General features: G+C 46.2%; 1 protein-coding gene across 1 annotated transcript in view; it reads right to left on the minus strand.

Annotated features, from left to right (window-relative positions):
* TRPA1 (transient receptor potential cation channel subfamily A member 1) overlaps positions 1-26,949 on the minus strand; it is a 297,071-nt gene that overhangs the window by 122,531 nt on the left and 147,591 nt on the right. Inside the window, exons 14-16 of the mRNA XM_029591461.1 lie at positions 24,032-24,198; positions 12,819-12,909; positions 1,190-1,249 (exon numbers count right to left, since the gene is read on the minus strand). Coding sequence (XP_029447321.1) covers positions 1,190-1,249; positions 12,819-12,909; positions 24,032-24,198 — 318 coding nt within the window. The remainder of the gene's footprint in view (positions 1-1,189; positions 1,250-12,818; positions 12,910-24,031; positions 24,199-26,949) is intronic.

Genomic DNA, 26,949 nt, shown 5'->3' on the forward strand with positions numbered 1-26,949 from the left:
GTTATTTGCAGGGATTGGGACACTTGTCAGGACAAATGGGAAAATAAATGGAGAAAAGCTGAGACAAGCATAGACAAGTCCCAGAGGAAACCTGCTGCAAGAAAGCTGAAACTGGGATGGAAGTTCACCTTTCAGCAAGACAATGACCCGAAGCACATATAGACAAAAAGCTACACTGGAGTGGCTAAGTAACAAAAAGGTAAATATCCTAGCATGGCGCAGTCAGAGCCCTGAACTCAATGCAATCAAATATCTGCAGAATGACTTGAAGGTTTGCTGTCATTCAACGCTGCCTTCGGAACTTAACAGAGCTTGAACAGTTTTTTGAAGAACAACAACAACTTTGCGCACCCAAGTCTGAACACCTATGCCAACAAACTCACAGAAGCTGTTTCACAATAGGTGGGATATAAGTACAATTAAATAAATACAATAATTTCTACTAAAGATGCATCATCAAGTACTGACTCAAAGGGAGTGGAGAATTATCCAATTATTGGATTTCAGTTTGTTTCTTTGGATTAATGCATGCTTTATTCCCCAATAAAACATGTTTGGCCCTAAAAAGTATGGAATATGGTAAGTTGATGAGTGGAAACAAAAAAATCCTCATGTAAATGCATGCAAGTGTGATGCACTGACACAACAAAATCTGAAAATTGTTCAAGGAGGGGTATAAACTTTCATTAGCTACTGTAGATATTTTTCTTAACCTTAAGGTCATGAACTTTCATTTATTCATGCTAAATTTTAGCCCAGGCATCTAAATTGAACACATTTTGCATCTTATCTCTTATTGCTGCTAAGTCACGTGTTCTCATTATATGGAATGGAGGAGTAGCCTAGTGGTTAGAGCCTAGTGGTTAGAGCTATGGGCTATGAACTGCTGCAGTAAGTGGTTAGAGTAGCCTAGAGTAGCCTAGTGGTTAGAGCCTAGTGGTTAGAGCTATGGGCTATGAACTGCTGCAGTAAGTTTCTCCAAAGTTCAAGTCCTGCTGTTGCTCCTTGTGACCTTGGGCAAGTCACTTTACCCTCTATTGCCTCAGGTACAAACTTAGAGTGTAAGCCCTCTGGGGATAGGGAAATACCTACAGTACCTGAATAAAGTGCAAAAAGTAGACTATAAATCAAAATTTTAAAAAAAATGAAAATGTATCAATACAATAAAGTTCAGGCACTGTCTACTTACATAATATTCTTGACTTTTCTTGTCTCCTGGAGACTCAGTCATGCATCTGTCCAGAAGGTACTTGGAAGTTAAAAGAGCAAGATTAATAGATATATATGAATTAAGATAACCATTCCTATTTTAGGAAATTAATCAGAGAAATGTTACTAAAACTATAGAAATATTGAGGCCAATATTCAGTTTGCCGATTAGTGGTCAAGTTATCCGGCTAGTTATTCGGTGGATATTCGGTGGGGTAATCGTCCCACTGAATATCCCTGATTGAAGTTATATGGCCATCAACAGCCAGATAACTTTATACATAACCGGATATTCTTTTGAATATAGCTGGTTACGATGAAAGTTGTCCGGCCTTGTGTGACCAGATAACCAGTCACTTAACTAATGGGAAAAAAAAATGCAGGCCTACAGGCCCCGACTAAATCCACCACCCCCTTCCTCCCTTCAATCCAAACTTCATGGTGCGACCCTGCTGCCTCCTCCACAAAGAGCCCAGATTGGTATTAAAAAAATATATAGGGGCCGGGGGTTGGCACCAGCCTCTCCCCTCCCCCCACTCTCTGCTCAAGTTTCAGCCTTGGTTTGTAAATTTGTAAAATCTGTGGGCCCCCTCCTTCCCCCTACACCCATCCTTCCCCTTACCATACCTTAAAGAGTGCTTCAGCCCGGATTGCGGTAGCCTCCAACAGTGATCCAAGCCTTGCGCGTCTGGTGTAGTTAATGAACTACGGTGGAAGTGCAGGCTGGTGGAGCTCTTCAGAACCAAAAGAAAAGAAACAGCATGGGACCAGGGCCGGGGGTCCTTCATCTGTGCCAGTCTCGGTCAACGCCACATCATAAATACCATCATCTTTTATGGCACGGAAGACTCTTGTGGCCCAGAATACCTTTTCTTCCCAGCTCCATGTGTCCTAGGCACTGTTGGTGTCTTTTCGGCAGAAAGAGCACGTTCCATGGCACCAGAGACATGGAGGCTGGAAACACCGGCACAATCCCCTCCATCAATCCTCTGGTACAAATGAAGGTGCCAAATGTTATTCTGCCAGTGCAGAAGCCTGAGTCTCAACAGTGGAACCTGCTGAAATAAGTACAGAGCACCTATGAGCTCTCCCTTTCATGAGATCCAAGCACTTTAGTTTTTCTACAGCAGATGGACGATCCTATTTGGGTCTCCAAGAGGATGTCTCTTCTCCAACTCTAGCCCAAAGAGCACAACAGTCAGTGGACCAAATAACCAAGTTGTTGAAAAAAATTTTGCCTCTCTAGCTTTTGAGGACAGGAGGGGTTGTGGAGCCCCTCCTATCAAAACTGGGGGAGATATTCCCTCAAACAGGAGCACCCAAACAGCTCCCCACCACAGCGTAGCCTTATGCAAGAGCTGGCGTAAATGGTTATTAGCCCTCAACATTCGGGCAAGCCTTCTCCTTCAGTTGGGGAATCGCACCATGAGTTGGAGAACAATGAGGAAGTTTTAACTAAGGCAGTATCCTCTCAGGATATTTCCCAATCAAGGGATCCACCATTATCACTCTCTTCATCATCAGGATCATGCATCAGTGTTTCCCCTTTATCTGGATCAGTGGAAGGATCAAAGGGGATTCTGTTGGATCCTTTGCTGGAATTACTACAGCACTTTACCACCTGAGGACCTCTGCTATTCCTAGATAAGTTGACAAAGGTATTAAATATTCAGATCAGGAAAGAGGTGGATCAGAGAACATATTTTCAATGTTCTACCTCTCCTAGATACCAAGGGAAACTAAACAGTGATCCTGGTAAGCAGACTGCTTTGAGATCTGCAGTCCAGAATGTGGAAGAATTCCACCACATGTTTGCCATGGCCAGGAAATTAGATCTCAGATATAGAATGCATCCAGCTTCTGGGTTTGACATGGTACAGCTCTTGTATCATTCAACAGTGGTGGAGTCAGCTCTCAAGAGAGCAAAGAATATCAGGGAGATTTTTAACACACCATCAGATAAAGATCCCAAGTTGCTAGACACCTTTGGAAAGAAGGTGTTTCAAAGTTCCATGCTGAGCTTCCATATAGCGGCACAGCAGCTGTGTTTGGTTCACTACTTACATGAATGTATTGTGATAACACATAGCAGGCCATAATACGTAAGGTTGTAGAGGTTGCTGAAGATTGTGAACAGCATCTGGCCCGCTCAGTTTATGAAGCTTTCGCCGCCACAGAAAAGACTTCAGTAACCATCATTGGAACCCAAAGGCTGGCTTGATTGCATGCCTACGGTCTAAGAGAAGACATCCATGACCAGAATGCAGATGTCCCTTGTTTAGGGGACAATCTGTATGAGGACAAAGTCAAAAGCACTAGGTTATTAGCCAATCTCTGACCAGCTCTCAGTTGCCAATACTTCTCTTATAGGTGTACTTTCTTTCAGAGACACTCCTTCCGGTCTTACCAGAGTCCTCTGTCTGCTCCTCCTCTGCAACAGCAATAGCTTCCCATCAGAGGGCAACAAAGGGCACAGCATAAGTCTAAAACCCTGCAACAACTGCAGGGGAAATCTGGACCCAGTTTTGAATGGGTCTCACCCAACTCTCCATTGCCTCCAGTCAGAAGGGGAGTGTTCAATTTTTTTCTCTCACAGTGGAAAAAGATTACCAAAGAAAATTGTGGAGTGTGGTTACCACTTGTGTGTCTCTTGTCTACTCTCAAACCACCAGTTTTCAGTTCTCAATTCAGACTCATCTCAGTAAGTTCAACTTTGTTTGTAGGTGGAGTTGCTCCTTCAGTGAGAGTGACAGAATGAGTTCCTCCCTAGGAACAAAGTCGGGAATCGTATACCTGTTACTTCCTTATTAACAAGAAGACTGGGAGGTTGAGGCCTATGCTGGATTTACAAAGAATGAACAAACTGCTGATTCAGGAGAAGGTCAAGATGAACTCCTGTCATACGATTCATCCATTTATTCCGCAGCATGATTGGATGTGTGCCCTGGATCTCAAGGACACTAATGCTCATATCCCAATTTATCATTTGCATTGACAATACCTCAGATTATAGTGGAAAGAACTTTGTGCCAGTTCAAAGTCTTTCCTTTCAGTTTATCTGCAGCCCCAAGGGTATTCACCAAGTGCCTGGTAGTGTTGATCCAGTGGCTGCAGAGAGCAACAAAAAAGTTGGAAAGTTTTGTTCCATTCTTCTGAGCAGATTCATCTCCACTCCAGATGCCTATTCTTTAATCCCATAAATTTCAAGGAAAGTCCAGAAAGTGCTATGGGATTGAGCAAAAATGATTCTAATTGCTCCAGCATTGCCAAGATAAGTATGGTTCCCCCATCTCCTGAGATTGTTCGAACAACCTCAAATTTCACACCGTATATCCCCCATCCCTCATCATTCATAAGGATGGTAGTCTCTGCCATCCTAATCTGCCTTCTTTAGCCCTTCAGGCATGGATGTTGAATGCACAGTAGTTACTTCTCTCTTTCTTCCTAAAGAAGTGGAAAAAATCCTGATCTCTGCCATGAAGCCTTCAGAAAGGAAGGCTTACAGCTTCAAATGGAAGAGATTTTTGGCCTGGTGCCATTCTGCATCTCTGGATCAGTTTGTGTGCAGTCCACAGATCCTGCTTTCTCTTGTTTTCTCTTTCTTCATCAGGACTTAGGACATCCTCAGTGAAAGTATAGTATACCTTTGTGCCATTGTGGTGCATCAGTCATTCAGTTGCTGACATGCCAAAACCGAATATGGAAACAGGTTCGGTAAGTGCCGGCGTTTTTCCCCACTGAGTGAGATGTGCTTGTTGTAGAATACTTGGCGATTGAATTTTTAGAGGCTATATAATTTAAAGTGCTTCATTTTCAGAAATAACTGATGGGACCCCTGCAAAATTGCAAAGTGGAGCTTTTACCCGCAGCAGCACCGTGGTGAAGTGCGCCGGGTGATATGAGTCAGCTCTAAATATCCCTGAAGAAGCGGACCACAAAACGCATGCGTCGGACCTCTGACTCTGGCTAAGCAAAAAACAGGGAAGTAATCCTCTGTGTTTTACAAAAAATAGAAAAATATAAAAATATTTAAAAAATGTTTAAAATTCTTCTGAATAAGCAATGGACTATTGGACCAATGATTAAAAATGATCCACACAGGTACACAAACACAAGTATCAAGTTATGAAGGTCTCTAATCTATAAATGTGATATCTATGCACGAATATTATAGTTTAAATATTGATACCATTCAAATATAAATACTAATGTTTTTTTCGAGGTTATACAATTCGTTGTACCGTGGATAAAGAGCAACGTCTGTTTTAGATTTCAATTATCCCAATACTGACTGGGTAATTGTAACATCAGGACATGCTAGAGACATAAAATTCCTGGATGGAATAAATAACTACTTCATGGAGCAATTGGTTTAGGAACGAACAAGAGAGGGAGCTATTTTAGATTTAATTTTTAGTGGAACGCAGGATTTGGTGAGAGAGGTAATGGTTGTGGGGACTCTTGGCAATAGTGATCATAACATGATCAAATTTGAACTAATGACTACTGAAGGGGGACAATATGTAAATCTACAGCTCTAAAACTAAATTTTCAGAAGGGAAACTGATAAAATAAGCAAAATTGTTAGAAAAAAAATGAAAAATGCAGCTGTAATGGTTAAAAGTGTACAACAGGCATGGTCATTGTTTAAAAATACAATCTTAGAAGCGTGGTCCAGATGTATTCCATGCAATAAGAAAAGTGGGAGGAAGGCATGGTTAAATGATGAGGTGAAAGAGGCTATTTTAGTAAAAAAAAAAATCCTTCAAAAATTGAAAGAAGGATCCATCTGAAGAAAATTGGAAAAAGCATAAGCATTGTCAAGTCGTTAAGTGTAAAACATTAATAAGGCAGGCTAAGAGAGAATTTTAAATGAAGTTGGTTGTAGAGGCAAAATATATCCAAAGCAAGAAATCTGTGAGAGAGTCGGTTGGACCATTAGATGACTGTGGGGTTAAAGGGACTCTTAGGGAAGATAAGGCCATTGCAGCAAGGCTAAATTAATTATTTGCTTCTGTGTTTACTAAGGAGGATATTGGGGAGATATTGGTTCCAGAGACGGTTTTTAAAGGTGATTATTTTGATGAACTGAACCAAATCACTGTGAACCTGGAAGATGTAGTAGGCCAAATTGACAAGTTAAAGAGTAGCAAATCACCTGGACCATATGGTCTACACCTCAGGGTTATGAAGGAAATAAAAAATGAAATAGCAAATGTTGCTTACCTGATGTAACAGGTGTTCTCACAGGACAGCAGGATGTTAGTCCTCACAAATGGGTGACATCGAGGATGGAGCCCAACCACGGAAAACTTCTGTCAAAGTTTCTGGAACTTTGACTGGCCCCTACTGGGCATGCCCAGCACGGCACCAACCATGCAGCCAGCAGGGGTCTCCCTTCAGTCTTGTTTCAAAGCTACAGGCAGTGCCGAAAAAATAAAATAAGAAAAAACGAGCCCAACACCGCGGGGCGGCGGGCGGGTTTCGTGAGGACTAACATCCTGTTGTCCTGTGAGAACACCTGTTACATCAGGTAAGCAACATTTGCTTTCTCACAGGACAAGCAGGATGGTTGTCCTCACAAATGGGTGAGTACCGAGCTGAGGATGTCCGAACATGCACCAAAAGTACCCAACGGCGTGCAACAGGCACAACAAATGGGGTGGAACTTGGCAGAGGGCATCCGCACCCCACCGGGTAGGTGGAAGGGTGTTGGTACATCATGTTGGAAAAAGGTTACGCAAGACAGATTGGCCGAAGATGGAATCTTGTCTTCCAGCTTTGTCCAAACAGTAGTGGGCTGCAAATGTATGGAGAGAACTCCAGGTAGCAGCCTTGCAGATGTCAGGAAGCGGCACCGATCGAAGGTGAGCTACTGAAGTCGCCATGGCCCTCACAGAGTGTGCCTTAACACGGTCTTCAAAGGGAATGCCAGCTTGCTGATAGCAGAAAGAGATGCAGTCCGCCAACCAGGAGGAAAGAGCCTGCTTACCTACAGGTTGCCCTAACTTGTTAGGATAGAAAGAGACAAATAACTGAGTACTCTTTCTGTGGGCAACTGTACGGTCTAGATAGAAAGCTAGAGCACGTTTACAGTCAAGGGTATGCAGAGTCTGTTTCCCGGAGTTGGAGTGGGGCCTGGGAAAGAAAATAGGTAGTATGATGGATTGATTAATATAAAACTCCGAAACTACCTTAGGTAAGAATTTAGGGTGAGTGCGGAGTACCGCCCGGTCCTGCAGGAGTTTAGTGTAAGGCGGGTAGGTAACTAGGGCCTGTAACTCACTAACCCTGCGAGCTGAAGTGATAGCCAAAAGGAAAATCACTTTCCATGTGAGATATTTAAGGTCACAGGAGTGAAGAGGTTCGAAGGGTGGTTTCATAAGGTGACCAAGAACCAGATTAAGGTCCCAAGATGGGGCCGGAGGACGTAAAGGTGGCTTCAAATGGAGCAAGCCTTTAAGAAAGCGTGTAACGAGGGGTTGCACTGAAATAGGGACACCCTCGATACCTTTATGGAAGGCGGCTACCGCACTGACATGCATTCTAATGGAAGAGGTCTTTAGACCTGATTCTGACAGATGCCAAAGATAGTCCAAAAATTTAGGAATTGGACAGGAAAGAGGATCAAGGGACTGAGATGTGCACCATGATGTGTACCTTTTCCATTTATAGGAGTAAGATTTTCTTATGGAAGGCTTTCGTGAAGCGATGAGGACACGAGAAACTGAATCCGATAGGTTAAGTGGTTGAAGGATTAACCTTTCAACATCCATGCCATCAGGGACAAGGCTTGGAGATTGGGATGGAGGAGGCATCCGTCGTTTTGAGTGATCAGATGCGGGTCCTTTCCCAAAGGAATGTGGCTGCGGATGGAGAGATCCTGGAGTATAGGAAACCACACTTGGCATGGCCAGTGAGGTGCTATCAGGATCATGATTCCCTTGTCCTGACGTAGCTTCACAAGAGTCTTCGATAGGAGAGGAAGTGGAGGGAACGCATAAAGCAGACCGGTTGACCACAGGAGGGAGAATGCATCCCTGGGCCGAGAGTGCTGAGTCCGAATGAGAGAGCAGTAATTGGCCACTTTGTGGTTCTGAGGGGACGCAAAGAGGTCTATGTGGGGATAACCCGATTTCTGGAAGACAGAGGTCGCTACCAAGGGATTGAGGGACCACTCGTGTGGTTGGCACGGCTCAGCTGGTCTGCCAAGACATTTTCTACTCCCGGCAAGTAGGTGGCCCTGAGGTACATCGAACGGGAGAGGGCTTCTGCCCAAATCTGCGCAGTTTCCTGACAGAGAAGGAAGGAGCCTGTGCCTCCCTGCTTGTTGATGTACCACATGGCCACCTGATTGTTCGTCTGAATCAAGATTATGTGATTTGATAAGCAATCTTGAAAAGCCTGGAGAGCGTATCGGATTGCCCGAAGCTCCAGGAAATTTATCTGGTGTCTGGCTTCCTCTAGAGACCAGAATCCTTGGGTTTGTAAATTGTTTACGTGGGCTCCAACCTATTAGGGGCCGTCCTTACAGTTTTTGCTCTGACTCCATCTGCTGGAAGGGGGGCACAACCCACTGTCTGGACTGATCCGTGGTACTATAGGAACGAAAATTAGCAGGTGAGTAATAATGTTCTTGTAGATCCCATGCTACTGATGCCAGTAATAGCAGTGGCTATTCTCTAAGACAACTTGATTAATTTCAGTTAATGGATATCTCCTCCATGAACTTATCCAAACCTTTTTTACCTTTTTTTAAACCCAGTTACACTAACTGCACTAACCACATCTTATGGCAACAAATTCCAGAGCTTAATTGTGAATTGAGTGAAAGAGTAAATAACCGATTCACATTTACCCAATCTAGACCTCTCATGATTTTAAAGACCTCTATCATATCCCCTCTCAATCATCTCTTCTCCAAGCTGAACAGCCCTAAACGTTTTAGCATTTCCTCATAGGGGAGCTGTTCCATCCCCAGAATATTCTCTGATTAGTTTTAAATGTGCTACTTGCTAACTTCATGGAGTGCCCCCTAGTCTTTCTATTATCCTCAGAGGTTGAGGAAATCCAAAGACTCTTCTGGAAGCAGGTACAGCTTGTCCATCACTCTGCCGATCCTGAGGGAGCCATCAGGAACATCCCACTCTCTCGACAACAACTGGAGAAGCCTGGGATGAAAAGGAAAAGTTTTTGCTGTTGGACGGAGTCCCGCCAGGATGGGGTCTCCCTTCCGGTCGCACTGAGCCCTGCAGGTTCTTGTGGGGCCTCAATATCTAATTCTTCAAGGACTTGAGGGATGAGTGAGTCCAATTCATCCTTCTGAAATAGCCGTAAAACGCGGGGGTCATCCCCTTCCATTTATGGATTCGGATCATCCAGGTCCGGATCAGGAGAAGGATCCTGAGGGGGGGGGTCTGGGTTAGCCAGATGGGAGACCACCCGTAACCGAGAGGGTCCCTGAGGGATTCCTGGTAGTTGTGTGGCCCCTGCTCCTGGTAATTGTGTGGCCCCTGCCCCTGGGATTACAGGTGGTGGTACTCGTACCTGGGAGAGATCCAAAGAATCCCCACTCCCGTCAAGCCTGGTGATTTTGGGAGGAGAAGGAGCTGAAGCTGCATCTTGTGAGATTTGTGCTAAGTAAGCATTATGAATAAGTTAGATGAACTCCTTAGAAAATGGTCCCGGAGGGGCAGCAGGGGGAGCCACATTAAACTGCCCCGATGGTAAATTAGCATCGGGTGGAATTGCCGGATTTAGAATCGGCAGGGGGGGGGGGTGGCGAAGATCTGGAGTCGGCAGCCAGATCGGGAGGTGTAGGAGCAGGCAGCTCAGAACACAAGATGGCCACCGTTTGTTCTTCAGAAGGGAATGGGGCCGACTTCCCAGAGGGCGGACACGCAGAAGCATGCGAAATCGAATGCCTCCCTGGCCTTGAGGATCCCTCCCTGCCGGGGAGGCACCTCGCGCATAGGCCATCATGGGAGAGTCGCGACCCGGGCTCCCCGCAGGCTAAACATCGCGTCGGACACAGCATGGGAGAGAGAGAGAGAGAGGGAAAAACCGACTCAAAAAACTCTCCCGGAGGCTGTCAGCAGCAGAAATTCACAAGGTATGCAAGATAAGGAGACAGAGGAATGGCACCTCTCTATCTCAACTGCCCCAAGGAAGCGACGTCTCAGGGCAGACTGCTGGGGGGGGGGGGAGAGAGGTTGGAGCCTCCAACGTGCACCCAGGACAGCTAATTAGAGAAATGCTGAAAGAAAAAAGACATAGAACTTACCCCAAATGCACAGACAGAGAGGAAACAATTGGAAACTGTCCCTAACAAGTTCTGTCTGCAAGTCTCAGAGAAGGGAGTAGACTAAGGAAGCCTTTAGAAAGTAATCAAGTAAGAATATATATATATTTTTTTTTTAAAGTTGATCCATACAGGAAAATAGAGAAAATTAAAGAAAGTGAAGGAAATAGAATCAAATTCTATCCAAAAGTACTGAGGAACCGCAGGTGCCACCTTTCATCTGCTTGAGTCAGAGAAATACTGAAGGGACGCAGAGGGCACTCCAACCTATTAGGGGCCATCCTTACAGTGTTTGCTCTCACTCCATCTGCTGGAAGGGGGACATAACCCACTGTCTGGACTGATCCGGGTACGTATAGGGAATTAGCGTTTGGGTACTTACCAGGTACTTGTATCCTGGACTGGCCATTGTTGGAAACAGAATGCTGGGCTTGATGGACCCTTGGTCTGACCCAGTATGGCAATTTCTTATGTTCTTACAAGGAAAACAAATACCAGAAAATGCGCCCAAGGCGAAGGCCGACTATGCAGTTCAAGAAATTTTTTATGATGCTCATGGGTTTTCTTATATAAATCTGGATATACCCATATCTTCACCCCAAGAAACAAAATGTACTCATTTTGAAAATGCATACCAAAAATAGAACCTTTATCATGATCAAAAACAAAGGAAAACAGTAGTGTTGCCCTATCTCTCCTTTGCTCTCCTGATCTTTCTAAATAGGCAGTTATGTCCAAGATATTAAAATATGCTCCTCGACTGGCCTGAGCATCTTCCCGTTTCATATTCATACCTCTTTGAAGGTAGTAAATTTTACTTATGGGGGCTATAGCATTGTCCAAAAAGTTAAGAACTTCCATTAAATATTTCTTGTAAAGCTCTAATGGAAAAAACATCTGAAGTTTAGGAAAATTTACAAACATCAAATTAATTTGCGCCATAATTTTCTCAAAGTTTTCTAACTTCCTACTAGTAGACAGCTTATCTTGAATTAACACAATCTGAGTCTTAACAGTTGGTCTTCATCTCCAGAAACACGAGTTAATTCCTAGGTCTGGGCTACTGCACCGGCTTTTTTTTTTTTCTGAAAACACTCTTGAATATGAGAAGTGACAGTACCAAAAGAAGAAATAGCCTAATGAGTGCAATAATAAGGAAAAAGTGAAGGGGACTTAAAAGCCATTCACACATGCCTTTCAAGTCTCTTGAACACTCTTACAGATGAAGCAGCTCCTCCTTTGGTCCTGAGAACAAGTGTACCCTCATAGAGGCTTGAGCGTAGCTAGAATTTGGCACTGCTTCGGCTTTCCTCCCTCGCTGGCATCGAGCAGTTCACGCCTGCTGCTCTTGCAATATCTGGAGCTGGTACGGAAAGAACGCCACGCCCAGAATTCAAAACTGCACAATTCATCTCAGGTTGAGGGGGAGTTGTCCTAAGGTCTAGGTTAAGTGAAACATCTGCCCCAGAGCTAAGAGGTGAACCCTCCAGCTGACACACTCCTACAGACCCCAGCTGTACCACAGGCTGAAGAAACATGGCAACAGGCAACTGGCTCCCTTAAGATAATGCCGAGGATGTAGGGGGCACTTCCCTAATCTTACCCTTCCTGGTAGTAACTGAGAATGGGTAAGATTGTACCATGCTCAGGGCTGGGGTTTGGGGGAGATCTAGAAGTGGGTAAAGTGGGTACAGGCTGCGGGAGGGTGAGGTAGCAGAAGGGGACTCTTAATTTCTATTAAATAATGTGGGAGGGAGATGCCCTCAGGTCTCTATTTCTTTGTCTCGTGTTTTTTATTTTTATTTTGAAAGCTGAGGGTTAGAGAAAGGATTAGGTGCTATCCCATAGTTATCTTAAAGTATTTAAAGGAGTGGGCTACTTGTTATAGAGTTTTCAGGCCCAGAAAAAAAACTTGTTGGCATTACTCAGCTGTAATCTGAATAAAGCCAGCACCGGTTAAACTCATCCAGGTAGATTACCTGGATAACTTCAAGTGAGTATGTTCAGCAGGTGACTTGCCCTGCTGAATATCCATGATATCTGTCTCAAGCTTTCTGAATATTGACCTCATATTATCTAAGTCATGAAAAGGTACAGAGTTTTAAAGCAGTTGATTACTTTCATTTACACTAAGATTTGAAGTCTGCATGCAATAATGAAGGAAGCATTTTTGCTGTATTTACACCCAGAATGTGGGTCAAAATATTCCTTTCTGAATCTACTATAAAGTTTGAACATTGACTTTATTTCAGTTTACGCAGTGATGAACATGGAAACTTTCTTCAGGATGAGAAAGAATATAATTTACCTTAAATCCTTCAGGAAGGTGATCAATCAGCTCCAGCAGAGGGCATCTATAAGAAGAAGTGTGTGAAAATGTTGTCATGGCTTCGTCCCACCTGTAAGCAAAAAGCAATCCATTGAATACAAATTTTCAGCCCAAAAATATGGCAAACTCCTAAAAAGAAACCAAACAAAATCACCTGTTTCTTAAAAATTCCTTCTAAAACATGTTTCCTTCACTGTTTTTGCTCCTTTTTTCTGCTAGGATAATCTGCCAAAAACAGACTAGAAGCCAGGTCAAGTATCTGAACAAGGTAGTTTATTTACTATACCTTCATGACATATAGTTCAAGGAATCAAGGCACACAGGAACAGAAACAAGAATAAGGCAGAACCAATAACTGGACAAGGAACATGGAAGTAACACAGGATACCAAGAACTAGAAGTAGTACAGGATATCAGAAACAGAAACTGAGGTCTAGAACATGAATGTAATGAATCAGCTGGCAGCAGAGCCAGAGGTGGGTAAGACACACCAGGCAATCATGGTGGACTCTGACTGGACCAATTAGGATACAGGAATGAATACCTGACAAGATACAGCCAACTATAAGTAGGCTGGAATACAATTCCTAGTAGGCAGAATAGCTCCTATTGGAGGAGTGGTGGCCTGGAACCCCTGGGGCACCAGTACAAGATTACTATGTGTCAGGTACAGGTTAATGATGGAAGGAAAAAGGAAAATTATGTTTCTTACCTGATAATTTTCGTTCCTGTAGTACCAAGGATCAGTCCAGACTGCTGGGTTATGCCTCCCCTCCAGCAGATGGAGTCAGAGAGAAAACTGAAAGCACCCCCTAGATATACTGGTGTGCCACCTGCCAGCCCTCAGTATAATGGATAACAAAGCAGAGAAAAACTCCACCGCCCACTTAGCCAAATAACCATGGCAACTGTCTAGATCAAGCAGTAACCTGAAAACCAGTAAACGCCTGCAGAAAAGCAAAGCGCAAAGAACTGAAAACGCAATGCGCAAACTAAGCAACTCACAAATAGGAAAACAGTACCTTCTAAAATGTAAAGACGGATAGTCCACTTACCGTGCTCAAGTGGTACAGCTCAGTGAGCAAAGAAGTGTCTCGAGCGGACTCTCTTGCGCACAAAATAGGGCGGGCGTCTGGACTGATCCTTGGTACTACAGGAACGAAAATTATCAGGTAAGAAACATAATTTTCCTTTCCCTGTACGTACCAGGATCAGTCCAGACTGCTGGGATGTACCCAAGCCGCCCTAAATGGGATGGGACCCCGAGAGTCCCGCTCGAATCACACTGCTGCCAAACGAATCAGCCGACGGCCCACGAACATCAACTCGATAATGTCGAGCAAACGTATGCAACGACTTCCAAGTGGCAGCCCTGCAAATCTCCTGGCTAGAGACCAGAGTATTCTCCGCCCAGGAAGACGCCTGTGAACGGAGAGAGTGGGCTTTAAGCCCGTCCGGGACGGACTTACCACATCCAATGTACGTGGACGCTATCGAGCTCTTCAGCCAGCGGGCAATAGTAGCTTTGGAGGCCTGTAAACCCTTTTTGGGCCCTTGCCACAGCACAAACAGGTGATCCGACCGCCGAAAATCATTGGTGACCTTCAAATATTGCAAAATCACTCGCCGAACATCCAGACGCTTCAAGTCGGCACCGTGAGAAGACTGCAGCTCCTTCTCCGTGAAAGACGGCAAGTCCACGGACTGATTAACGTGAAAAGCCGAGACAACCTTAGGCAAGAACGAAGGAACCGTACGTAACGACACCCCAGAGTCCGAGATACGTAAGAACGGCTCCCTGCACGAGAGCGCCTGTAGCTCCGATACCCGACGTGCGGAAGCTATGGGCACTAAGAACACAGTCTTAAGGGTGAGATCCTTTATGGAGGCTCGCCTAAGCGGCTCAAAGGGCGCGACCGTGAGGCCCTTGAGTACCAAATTCAAGCTCCAGGAAGGACAAGGGGCTCTGAGCGGAGGACGTAAATTGCGAACACCGCGCAAGAATCTGGCCACGTCCGGATGACATGCGAGAGAAGATCCTTCAATCTTCCCTCTCAAACAACCCAGAGCCGCCACCTGGACTCTCAGAGAACTGTAAGCTAAACCCTTCTTCAGACCATCCTGTAGAAAAGTAAGGATATCCGCTATCTCCGCACGACGTGGCTGAACTTGGGCGGTCGCGCACCAGGAGTCAAACACTTTCCACACTCTGGCATAAGCAAGTGTGGTAGAAGGTCTCCGCGCGCGAAGCAAGGTAGAAATAACCGGTTCCGAATAACCTTTCTTTCTCAACCGCCTCCGTTCATAAGCCAAGCCGCCAGACAAAAGCGATCCGCTAGATCGAAAAATACTGGTCCTTGACGAAGAAGGTTCGGAAGATGGCCCAACCGTAAGGGCCCGTCCCTGGCGAGATTGACTAGATCCGCAAACCATGGTCTTCTTGGCCACTCAGGAGCCACCAGAATCACTGGACCCTGATGGGATTCTAGACGCCTTAACACCTTGCCGACTAAGGGCCAGGGGGGGAACACATAGAGTAGGGTGTGACAAGGCCATGGAATCGCTAGCGCATCCACCCCCTCCGATCCGTGTTCTCGCCTCCGGCTGAAAAAACGCGCTGCCTTGGCATTGAGCCGAGTTGCCATCAAGTCTAGTCGCGGCACTCCCCATCGCCTGGTGATGAGACTCATTGCCTGGTTCGAGAGCTCCCATTCCCCGGGATCCAAAAACCGACGGCTGAGAAAATCCGCTTGAACGTTGTCGACGCCTGCGATGTGAGTGGCCGCGATGCAGGCCAGGTGGCGCTCCGCCCAGGTCATCAACAAGGACGCTTCGACCGCCACCTGCTGACTTCTCGTGCCGCCCTGGCGATTTATGTATGCTACCGTGGTTGCGTTGTCTGTCAGGACTCGAACCGCCCGACCCCGTACCATAGGCAGAAGCTGACGCAAGGCTAGGCGTACTGCCCTGGTCTCCAGACGGTTGATGGACCAAGACGCTTGGCGAGGGGTCCACGCCCCTTGTACCGCCCGTGATTGACAGACTGCTCCCCAGCCGGTCAGACTGGCATCCGTCGTCACTATGACCCAAGGGGGGGGCTCGAGGTCCACTCCTTGCAAAAGATTGTCCGGAACCAACCACCACGCTAAGCTGGACCGCGCCGGCTCCAACAGTGGTAACTGCACTCCGTAATCCTCGGATTTCTGGTCCCAGCGAGAAAGGAGAGCCCTTTGCAACGGCCGCATATGAGCAAAAGCCCATGGCACCATCTCCAGAGTAGACACCATATGTCCAATGACTTGCAAATAATCCCAGGCCGTGGGCAATTGGAGATCCAGAAGCCTCTGTACCTGAAACATCAGATGCTCCATCCTCTGCCGAGTCAGGAATACCTTGCCTACCAGGGTATCGAAACGTGCTCCCAAAAATTCCAACCGTTGACTTGGAAGCAGCTGGCTCTTTGCAAAGTTGACTACCCAGCCTAGCGACTGAAGTTGCTGTATCACCAACTGGACAGCCTGGTTGCACTCGCTCTCCGATTTCGCCCGGATGAGCCAATCGTCCAAGTAGGGATGTACCAATATTCCTTGACGTCGCAGGAAGGCCGCGACCACCACAAGAATTTTGGTAAACACTCTCGGAGCCGTAGCTAGGCCAAAAGGAAGGGCGCAAAACTGGTAGTGTTCTCCCAACACCATGAATCTCAGATATCTCTGATGATGTTCCCGGATTCCAATGTGAAGGTATGCCTCGGCGAGATCCAAAGAAGCCAAAAATTCTCCCTTGTGGACGGCCGCAATAACAGATCGTAGGGTTTCCATGCGAAACCGGGGAACACGTAACGCCTTGTTTACCCGCTTCAAATCCAGGATAGGACGGAACGTACCTTCCTTCTTCGGGACTAGGAAATAAATGGAATAGCGGCCCTTTCTCGTCTCGTCCGAGGGAACGGGTAGCACTGCTCCGAGGGCCCGTAAGTGGTTTACCGTCTGGGCTATAACCAGTTGCTTTTCCCGAGGCCCGCAAGGAGATATCATAAAAAAGTCCCGGAGGGGTCGAGCAAAGTCCAATTCGTAACCGTAGCGTACCACGTCGAGAACCCACTGATCTGACGTGATTTTGGCCCACTCCTCCCAAAACAGGGATAAACGACCTCCGATGCGGGGGAAGGAGGAGTGGGCCAGCGCGCCTTCATTGGGAAGGTTTCCCGGCGGATGGTTGCTGTGAGGATCCCAATTGCTGCGGCCGTCTGCCACGAAAGGAAGAAGACCAAGGAGACCACGATTGCGACCTCGGACCTTGCTGCTTCTGTGAAAAAGAACCGCCCCTACCGGGGTGAAATCTGCGCTGCCCCCTGAACCGGGATCGCGCATTCCCGAAAGGACGAAACTGACGGGGCTTGTCCTCCGGCAATTTATATACCTTATTATCCCCCAGGTCCTTGATGAGTTGGTCCAATTCCTCACCAAACAATAACTTCCCCTTGAAGGGGAAAGCGGCTAAAAGTGACTTGGACGAGGCGTCCACCGACCAACGGCGAAGCCAAAGTAATCGTCGAGCAGCGACCGCTGAGGACATAGTACGGGCAGAGGTTCGTAACAAATCATACAAGGCGTCCGCTGTGTAAGCAACCGCCGCCTCCACACAGTTAGCCTGCTCCGCCTCGGCAGGCGGCAGCTCCTGAGTGGTAAGCAATTGCTGAACCCAGCGGAGAGTGGCTCTCTGCACCATACTGCTACAAGCCGCTGCCCGGACTCCTAAGGCCACTATTTCAAACATGCGCTTCAGGAGAACCTCTAACTTTCTGTCTTGAAGATCCTTCAACGCTACTCCTCCCGTGACCGGAATGGTAGTATGCTTCACCACAGCGGTGACCGCCGAATCCACGGCAGGAACCTTAAAAATTTCCAAAGACTGTGCGGGCAGAGGGTACAACTTATTCATTGCCCTGCTAACACGCAGGGATGCCTCTGGAACTTCCCATTCTTTAGAAACCAGCTGCACCACTTTGGGATGCAAGGGAAAAGTTTGCGGAGGGGCCCTCAAACCCGCCATTGCAACATCCCCCGTAGACGTATCTGTGTCTTGCTGCGGGGCGGGAATCTCTAATTCCTTTAACACATGCTGGATGAGAAAATTAAGCTCATCCTTGCCAAACAGGCGTAAAATTTCGGGGTCATCCCCCTCGAGAGCCTCCTGTGGTTCCGAGACCCCTGCCTCCGCAGCATCCGGAGATCCCTGGTCGACATCAAGTCTTCCAGGATCACCTGTGCCCCCAAAAGATATATTGCCGGTTCCCCCTGAAGCTCCCGCTTTTCCAGTCGCCCCCGCTAAGCCTGTGCTGGGAGAAACCCTAGGAACCTTCGCGGGGGGAGGGTCATCCGGCTCCCAGCCTGCCTCTGCCTCTAAAAATGCCTGATGCATTAACAGTACAAACTTTGATGAGAAAGGAACTCTCCTTTTAGTGGAGCCCGTGGGGGGAGGGGCTGGAGGACCATCCAGTGCAGTTTCACTGCGCGGGCTTAAGGCAGGCGGCGATGGGGGAGAGGAACCCTCATCCTCCGATTCCACCTCGGCAGGCTGCCGCGTGTCTAAAATGGCCGCCGGCTCCCTCCCACAGGGAGGCGGGGCCGACGACCGCGCGGCAGCCAGTCTCCCCTGCCGAGCAGAAGAAGAAGCCAAAGTGCCGCTGCGAGCAGCGCTCGGCCCCCGGGAGGGTCCCTCGCCCCCGGGAATACAACGGGAGCAGAGGCCCTCCCTGGAGAGTCGCGCCCCCGCCCTGCCACAGGCCATGCAGGCCGAAGACCGCGGCATTCAGAAGTAGGAGAAAAAACGGCGCCAAAGGTAAGAGCTCCTGTACAGCACTAAAAGCGCGCCAAGCAGAGAATCGCCAAATCGCCGGGTGAACAGAAAGCCACCCCCTCCGGAGTCCCTGGTGTGCGCGGCAGGCTAGGGCTTTTAAATAGAGCACTGCCTGCCCCCAGCAGGACTTACGTGGCTGCGAAGGAAATTTATTATTATTAATTTTTTTTTTTTTTTTTTTTTTTAAAGAGCCCTCTTCAGTTAGTAGACCACTGGTATAAACAGGGGGGGGGGTGACCGGCCCACCGGTAAACTCCCCCGCAGGACCAAGGGAACCTAATCCGGGCAAAAAGAGGGAGAGCCAAGCTCTCCACGCCTGCCTTTAAAACTTGCGATAGCCAAATAAAACTCCCACAGAAAATCCAGTCACATAATGACTTTTTTTTTTTTTTTTTTTTAAACTAAAGAGAACCAAGCGTCCCCTTGCATTGATCTAGACAGTGCAGACAATTTAGTCAGACAAAGAGAAGAATACACCTGATATTAAATTTAGTCAGGACAGGACCGCAGGTTATGCCTCTCGATCTGCTGGAGTCAGAGGAAATACTGAGGGCTGGCAGGTGGCACACCAGTATATCTAGGGGGTGCTTTCAGTTTTCTCTCTGACTCCATCTGCTGGAGGGGAGGCATAACCCAGCAGTCTGGACTGATCCTGGTACGTACAGGGAAGACCAAATAATACATCCTGTCTCCCCAGCAAGATTCTTATGGTAGTAACTGCTACTCCATGCAGGTTACCCCCAAGCATTATCTTAAGGGTAATAATAATAACAATCAAAACCAAGCAACTGTCAAACCCTTAACAAAATTACTGCTAGCAACCTTTTTACAGGGTGAGCAGCCTTCTTGATAATTCATACAATGCTGCTGCTTAAATGTGCTTTGCTTTTGGACTTGGCCATAGAAGCAGCACTGTGCTTTTTCCATAATGTCTGCGTATTAGTACCCTGAGCTGTAAAAGTCAGGGCCCAGCACTGGCTAAATCCAATTACTCCCACCTCCAGCCAAAGCAGATAGTGATGCTGCAGGTGCATCAAAATCATGCAAGCTAATTGGTTAATCCCCATGCCTTCAGATAGGGGTAGTTGATTCGCTATTCCATGCTGGTTACTCTCAATGCACCCTTTTCTTAATTTCCAACTCTAGCCTTACAGATCCACAGTGTTTATCCCATGCCTTTTTAAATTAGTTCACTGTGTTTGTCTTCACCACTTCTTCCAGAAGGGTATTCCAGGCATCTACCACCTGACACTGGTTCTGAGTCGTCCCCCCTGAAGTTTCATATCATGACCCCCCCCCCCCCCCCCCCCCCACAGTTCTACTATTTGCTTTTGAAAGGAAAAATATTGAGGAACATGCACCATCAGGTATCTGAAGGTCTTAATCAGATCTTTCCTGCATCTCCTTTTTTCCAGGGTACATATATTCCAATCCTTCAGCCTCTCCTCATAAGTCTTCCGATACAGACCCTACACAATTTTGGTTGTCTTCTCTGGACCGTTACCATCCTGTCTCCATCCTTTTTGAGATACAGTCTCCAGAACTGAAGACAGTAGTCCAGGTGAGGCCTCACCAAGGACTTGTACAAGGGCATTATAACCTCTTTGCTCTTATTAATTATTCCTCTCGCTATGCTATTTTAAATATTTTAGAGCCAAGTATAGGAATTGTGTATAATTGTATTATTGTGTGCCTTTGGTTTCTGGAAGGGGCAGATTTAATTTAAGCCAAAAAGTGTGGAATCTAGATTGCTTTTGTAGGTTTGTATAAGCAAGGAAGAAACCCATAACTTTCAGTGGATTAGAAAAACTCACAATAAGTACGTCAAGGAATATTTTGTTCACTTATAATCAGGGGCAGATTGGCCTATCAGGGGATTGGGTATCCTCTGGTGGGCTGGTCGCTCCGATCACGTGATTTTTCCAGCTTCCTGCCACGAAGAGATCCTGCAAGGTTGCAGCCTGATGAGAGCTCCTGCACAGTCGTGGCCTGATGAGAGGCCCTGCATGGTGGCGGCCCAAAGAGAGATCTGTAGAACCGCGGCTCGACGAGGGGCTCTGCCCAGCCATGGCCCAATGAGAGGTTCTGCATAGTCGCAACCCGGTCCTGCACGGTTGCAGCCGAGGCCCTTCCCTCGGGTAGCAGAGACCATCTTCCTCCTCCCTTCCAGCATTGAAGAGCAGAACTGCCATCCCACAGCGGACAAAAGGAAGGTCAGAAGAAAGGGGGTGGCCTGAAAGCTATATTTGTGTATGTTTGTGTGTGAGAGAGAGACTGCATGTGTGTGTGTGTGTGTGTGTGTGTGTGTGCGCGCAAGAGGGCCTGCATGTATATGAAAGTGCAACAGAGCCTGTATATGTGTGAGACTGTGTATGATTAACAGAGAGTGCCTGTGTGTGTGTGTGTGTGTATGTGTGTGTGTATGAGAGAGTGAAGGTGCCTGTGTCTGTGACAGTGTATATGTGAGTGAGAGAGAACCTGTGTGTCTGATAGCATGTATATTTGTTGGGGAGGGAGAGAGAGGTAAAGATTGTTAGACCCCCTTGCCCAATCGACAACAATCTGTGGGTGACTAGAAATCAAAAGATCCCATGTATGGAGAGTTGGAAATTTGTAATCCTATTATTATAAATTTTGGGGTGTAATTTCATGTGTCTGCTGTTTGAAACATCTGATGTTTGGGAAATATTAGAAAAAACTTATTTTAATTATTGAACATTTGATGGCTGTTGCCTGCTTGGCATATTTAATCTTTTTTTTAGTATGGGTTTAATACTCTTGATTTTATTGGTTTTATATCTCTTGACTTTCGGGTCGATCCTGTAAGGCCGCGGTAATAACAGTGCGGCAGTGTCAGGCGCACCCTTCCTCCCCGCACGCACAGTTCTCTTCACTAACTCCCCGATACTCTCCTCTAATCGCATGCAAATGCATGCCGCGGCTTTAAAGCGGTAGGGAAGGGTTATGCCCGCGTAACCCATTTTACTGTATAGGCGCTTAATACAGCGCCTATACAGTAACCAGGGTGCGCTGGTACCTGTCATTTCAAATGTCATTTCAAATGACATTTGAAATGACAGGCACCATGAAGTGAAAAAAAAAAATACCAAAAATATGTAAAAACCTGAGTGTTCAAAAAAAAAAATTTTTAAATACCTGTCGGAGGGCCGCGTGGGTCCAGGCGGCTGGCGGGCGGCGGCGGGAGCCGGGTGGTCGCGTGTTTAATCTAGGCCGCAGGCGGGTGGGCGCCTGTTCCAGGCGGCGGCGGCAGGGGCGGGTGGACACGCGTTAGTTCGAGACGGCCGGTGGGCGGCGGGTGGTCGCGTGTTAAATCTAGGCCGGGTCGCACAGGCGCGCATTCATTCATACAGGTGGAGGAGCCGGCGGCGAAAGCCGCTGGCTCCGCCTGAATGAATGCGCGCCTGTGCGACCCCTGCGATTCGGCGCTCAAGGCAGTCACAGCATGTGACTGCCTTGAGCGCCGAATCGCAGGGGTCGCATTCATTCACTGCCGGTGGGGGCTGCCCCTGGCAGCCCCCACCGGCAGTGAATGAATGCGCGCCTGTGCGGACCCGGCCTAGATTTAACACGCGACCACCCGCCGCCCACCGGCCGTCTCGAACTAACGCGTGTCCCCCTGCCGCCGCTGCCGCCTGGAACAGGCGCCCACCCGCCCGCGGCCTAGATTTAACACGCGACCACCCGGCTCCTGCCGCCACCGCCCGCCGGCTGCCTGGACCCACGCGGCCCTCCGACAGGTATTTAAAAATTTTTATTTTTTTTTCTGACAGGTTTTATGTGTCCCACATCATTACATTTTCTCGATCATCTCTGTATCGCTTTTTTTTTTTATTGTGTTTTATTGTTTTTGAGTGTCTTAAGCGGTGTCCATGGATTTGTTACTAGACTCACAGTCCTAACTCCTACTAGGGGGAGGCGGTAAACTAACACGTTACGGCCGCGGCAAAACAGTGCGTTACTAATGAGATAACCTGAGCGGGCGTTACGGTATCGGAGGGGAATAGCTAATTCCTTCATTATACAGCTAATTCGTTCATTTACATGCCGGGTGGGGAAGGGTTACGCGTCTGTTTTAAGAAGCGCTACGGACGCGCGAAACTGGAGACTGTATCGCTGGTTTGCCTTACGCGTCCGAATTGTGCGCAGCGAGCTCGTTACAGACGAGAAATCTTCAACTGAATGTTACTGTATCGAGCTGTTTATTGGTTAATGTTTTATGAGGAATGATGTTTCTATTTTTCCACTGTTGCAATGCATAATAGTCAGGCTTACTGTGTTTTTCAGAGCATGTGTGTGTGCCAGAGTTTGTGAGCCAGTCAACATGTATGTGAGAGAAAATATAAGGGAGTCTGTGTGATAATGAGCATATATGTTAGAAAGTATGTATATATAATAGGGATGTGAATCGTGTGCCCGATCGTTTTAACGATCGGGTTCGGCTGGGGGGGGGTGGAAATCTGATCGTTAGAGAAGTGAATTGGGATCGGTTCCGATTCCAATTCACATCACTAATTTGTTTTAGTGAGGCCCACGCCGATAAAAAAAAAACAAACCACCCCGACCCTTTAAAATTACCCCCTTAGCCTCCCCCACTCTCCCGACCCTCCCCCCAAAACTTTTTACACATACCTGGTGGTCCAGGGGGCTGTGGGGAGCGATCTCCCGTTCCCAGGCCATCAGCTGCGCTAAAAAAAATGGCGCCGATGGCCCTTTGCCCTTACCATGTGACAGGGTATCCGTGCCATTGGCCGGTCCCTGTCACATGGTAGGAGCACTGGATGGCCGGCGCCATTTTTTTTAATACCAGACCAGGAATGCAAGATTTAATTATGAGAGATGTAACCAGACTTGCGGGTGGATGGCAACTGATTGCATGGATGGAAGGGAACACGCAACTCCGTTTGCTCACCTCTGGTCTAGGGTTCTAAAACTTAGTTATTTAGGAAAAATATGATATTTGTGTTAGAGATTTTTTTTGCTCAATTCTGCCAGGCTACAGATCACATGATATACCTATGAAGGGTCAGAGTCTTATGGTACTCCTGGTTTGTTGTCTTGTGTTGCTATCAACCTTCTGGCACCTTGAAGTGGGAGGGGGCATTGGCATGCCCTCATCACACCACAATAAATGTACCTGAATATGTACATTGACTTTAGTGAATACATTACTATCTTGCATGCTAACACAGTTTAGCGTGCACACTGTTAGTGACTTGTAGGGAACTAATGCCTCAGAACCACAGCAGATCCCGAAGAAAGAAGATATACTAAAGCAGAAAAGATAAACTTTATTTTGCCATAGCACATACCTTTCACTCCGAATGGTACAGTAGACTACGTCTTTTCTTCCATCACGTATTGCATCATGTAGAAAGGAAGCATCAACTTTGTTCAGCAGTATGGCAGCTCCTCTGTCCAGAAGAAGTCTTACAACTTTTGCATGGCCTTCTTTTGCAGCTATATGAAGCGGTGTGTTCTTAAAAAAACAAACCCAAAACAGACTGGAGAAAAGGCTTTGAGTAATGCCGACAAATTGAGCATAGATATAATTTACTCTAATAATGTACTCTAGCAAAAAATAACTGTGAAAGGGCAATTGTGATTAATATAGGCCAAGTGAAAGGTTACAGCCTGCTCCTCTAGCCATAGATGTTTCCCCAACTTACAGCCACTAACTGGGCATGTTAGAAATTCCACAAATTTAAGTAAAAGAATTCTGTGATAACTAAAGAAAATTAAGTAAATTAAATGGTTAACTCAGGTATTCTAACTTGGCCAAGATTTTGTTTTTAAACTCCCATTGCAGCAAGCTAATAATATGGTAATGCTTCAGGAGTAAAAAAAAAAAATACATAAAAACTATAAAATGTGTGTTTGTCACAGGCCAAATGTACATTTTAACTAGGGAAGGGGGTGGAGGAATCCCTGACAGGCTATCTGGGTAAGTGGTGGCAAGTTTCCTGCTTCTTGCTGCCATATAGACCGATGTATGTATGTATCCAGGTAAGTGGCAGAGGTGGCTGCCACTACTTACCCAGATAAATCAGTTATTATCCAAGTAAGTGGCAGCAGCTGCCAGCACTTACCCAGATAAATCAGTTATTATCCAAGTAAGTGGCAGCAGCTGCCAGCACTTACCCAGAGAGTTTTTGACTATTTTTTAAACTTAAAAAAAAAACATTTTTATACTTTTTTTGATAGCACTGGAAACTTAACTCCAGTTCTAACCAGGGCCTAAGTATTCAGCACTAAAAAAATCATGCTGGCCAGATGAAGTCTCTGCGTCGGGGATAATGCATGTAATTTGCATGTAATTTCCATGTGAGGGCATTAAGCAGTACTCCTGTTTGGAAATATGTGCTTTTTCACGCAAAACACCTTGCTGCATTGGCAGTATGTTTTTCCTGCAGAACATGTGCATTGAAGTGTGTGCAGAAAGATGTGTTCAACTGAATGCACCTTTCTGCATCGACCTGCAAGAGCCTATAAAATGAGTCAGCAATCACAGAGTCAGAGAGATTTGGAAGGAAGTGGAAGAAGACCTCTAATCCAATTTGGAAGATATTTGCTAAAGCTTAAAGGCTCTACTCACCCAAATATTTGCTGACACCTTCGTTATTTCAAGAAAGTTACCAAGAACTAGAGATGTGCTTTGGGATCAAATTTCATTTTTCCTGTGGTTCGGGAGGTTTTTTTCGGGGGCCCTAATTTTCACTTTAGTGCACACTAATGTGCAGAATTAGTGCGCACTAAAGCGAAAATGAATTTTCCCCGAAATTTCGGAAAAAATGAAATCATTTTTCGGTTCTCCCGAACCATTCCAAATTAGGCAATTTTGTTGCACATCCCTACCAAGAACATTGTGTAGCAGTTGGGGATTGTATCACGTATATAATGAAGTTTCAAAGAAATGATAAAGCAAAAGCCGCTCACCTGTAGCAGGTGTACTCTATAGACAGCAGGATAAATCAGCCATGACATCATTCTGATTGCACCAAAACAGAAAAACTATCTCAAAGCTCTGAAAAGCTCTCGAGCCTTCCCACACAGCCACCTACCACATGAGTCTCCTCAGTCCTTAAAGCAAGCTAATTTTCAAACCGAAGGGTAAGTGTGGCTGATTTATCTTGTGATCTATGGAGAACACGTTACAGTTGTGCAACTTTGCTTTCTCCGTAGAAAAGTAGAATAAAGCTAGCCACATAAATTAGAACTTTCAATCTAAAAGTTGCAAGTAATTATTTTGGTGTCTGAGTACTGAAATGTGTCATTGCAACTCATATTTATTGTTTGAGTATGAATGGTGGAGTTGACTAGATCAGTGGTTCTCAACCTTTTTTTGGCTGGGACACACCTGATAGATGGTTCTCACATGCATGACACACTGAACATGGGGCTAAATGTAAACATGCACTCTGCATCCACAGGAATCCCCTCAACCCCCAGCAATGAGTGCAGAGCAGATCTAGGGCATTACCCTGTACAACTCACCATACAAAAAAGATATTCTGGTTCTGATGACATCTCAGTAAAAGCAAAACAAACTCCCTTTACTACCAGGCACAACAGCCTTCCTTATGAAAAGACAGTAATTTACCACTAATGCATATCCTATTGAGAGAACACAACAAATAAGATTGATACATGCTAGTAAAATACCTCACCGTGGTCACACACCCAGAACTGACCTTTACCAAGTACAGAAAAACCACAAATTATAAATATGGAGACAGAAACTGGAATGGAAAACCAAAAAAGCCACTCTGCATGCAGTGCGAACCTGGAGAAATGGAAAGAGAAATATAGCACCTAACAGACTCTCAGGATTTGCAATAATGCACACAAACTAATCTGCACAAAGGTACACCTGTATTATGGAACACACTCAACCAGTAACAATCCTATCTAAGAAATACAACTATTAAACCAGGCCCTAAACACTAATACATTTCCTATTAGGAAAACAGAATAAGCCAAGCTGCTATAGGGCCCCACACAGAAATAATTGTAAAACTATACTAAAAATGTTACAAAACAGCTGCTGAACAGAATAATATCCAACAATTAAAAACTCATTAAAATTATTAAAACATGTCCAAATATCAATAAATAGCAGACATCGCATAATACCCAATAATTAAAATGGCAGTCAATCAAGAAAAATAAATTTTAAAAGCCACCTTTACTTACCCTCTCCAGCAACTTTCCTACTCCTTTCCCTTCCAGG

The sequence above is a fragment of the Rhinatrema bivittatum genome, chromosome 2 (assembly GCF_901001135.1).
Source record: "Rhinatrema bivittatum chromosome 2, aRhiBiv1.1, whole genome shotgun sequence".
Classification (NCBI taxonomy): domain Eukaryota; kingdom Metazoa; phylum Chordata; class Amphibia; order Gymnophiona; family Rhinatrematidae; genus Rhinatrema; species Rhinatrema bivittatum.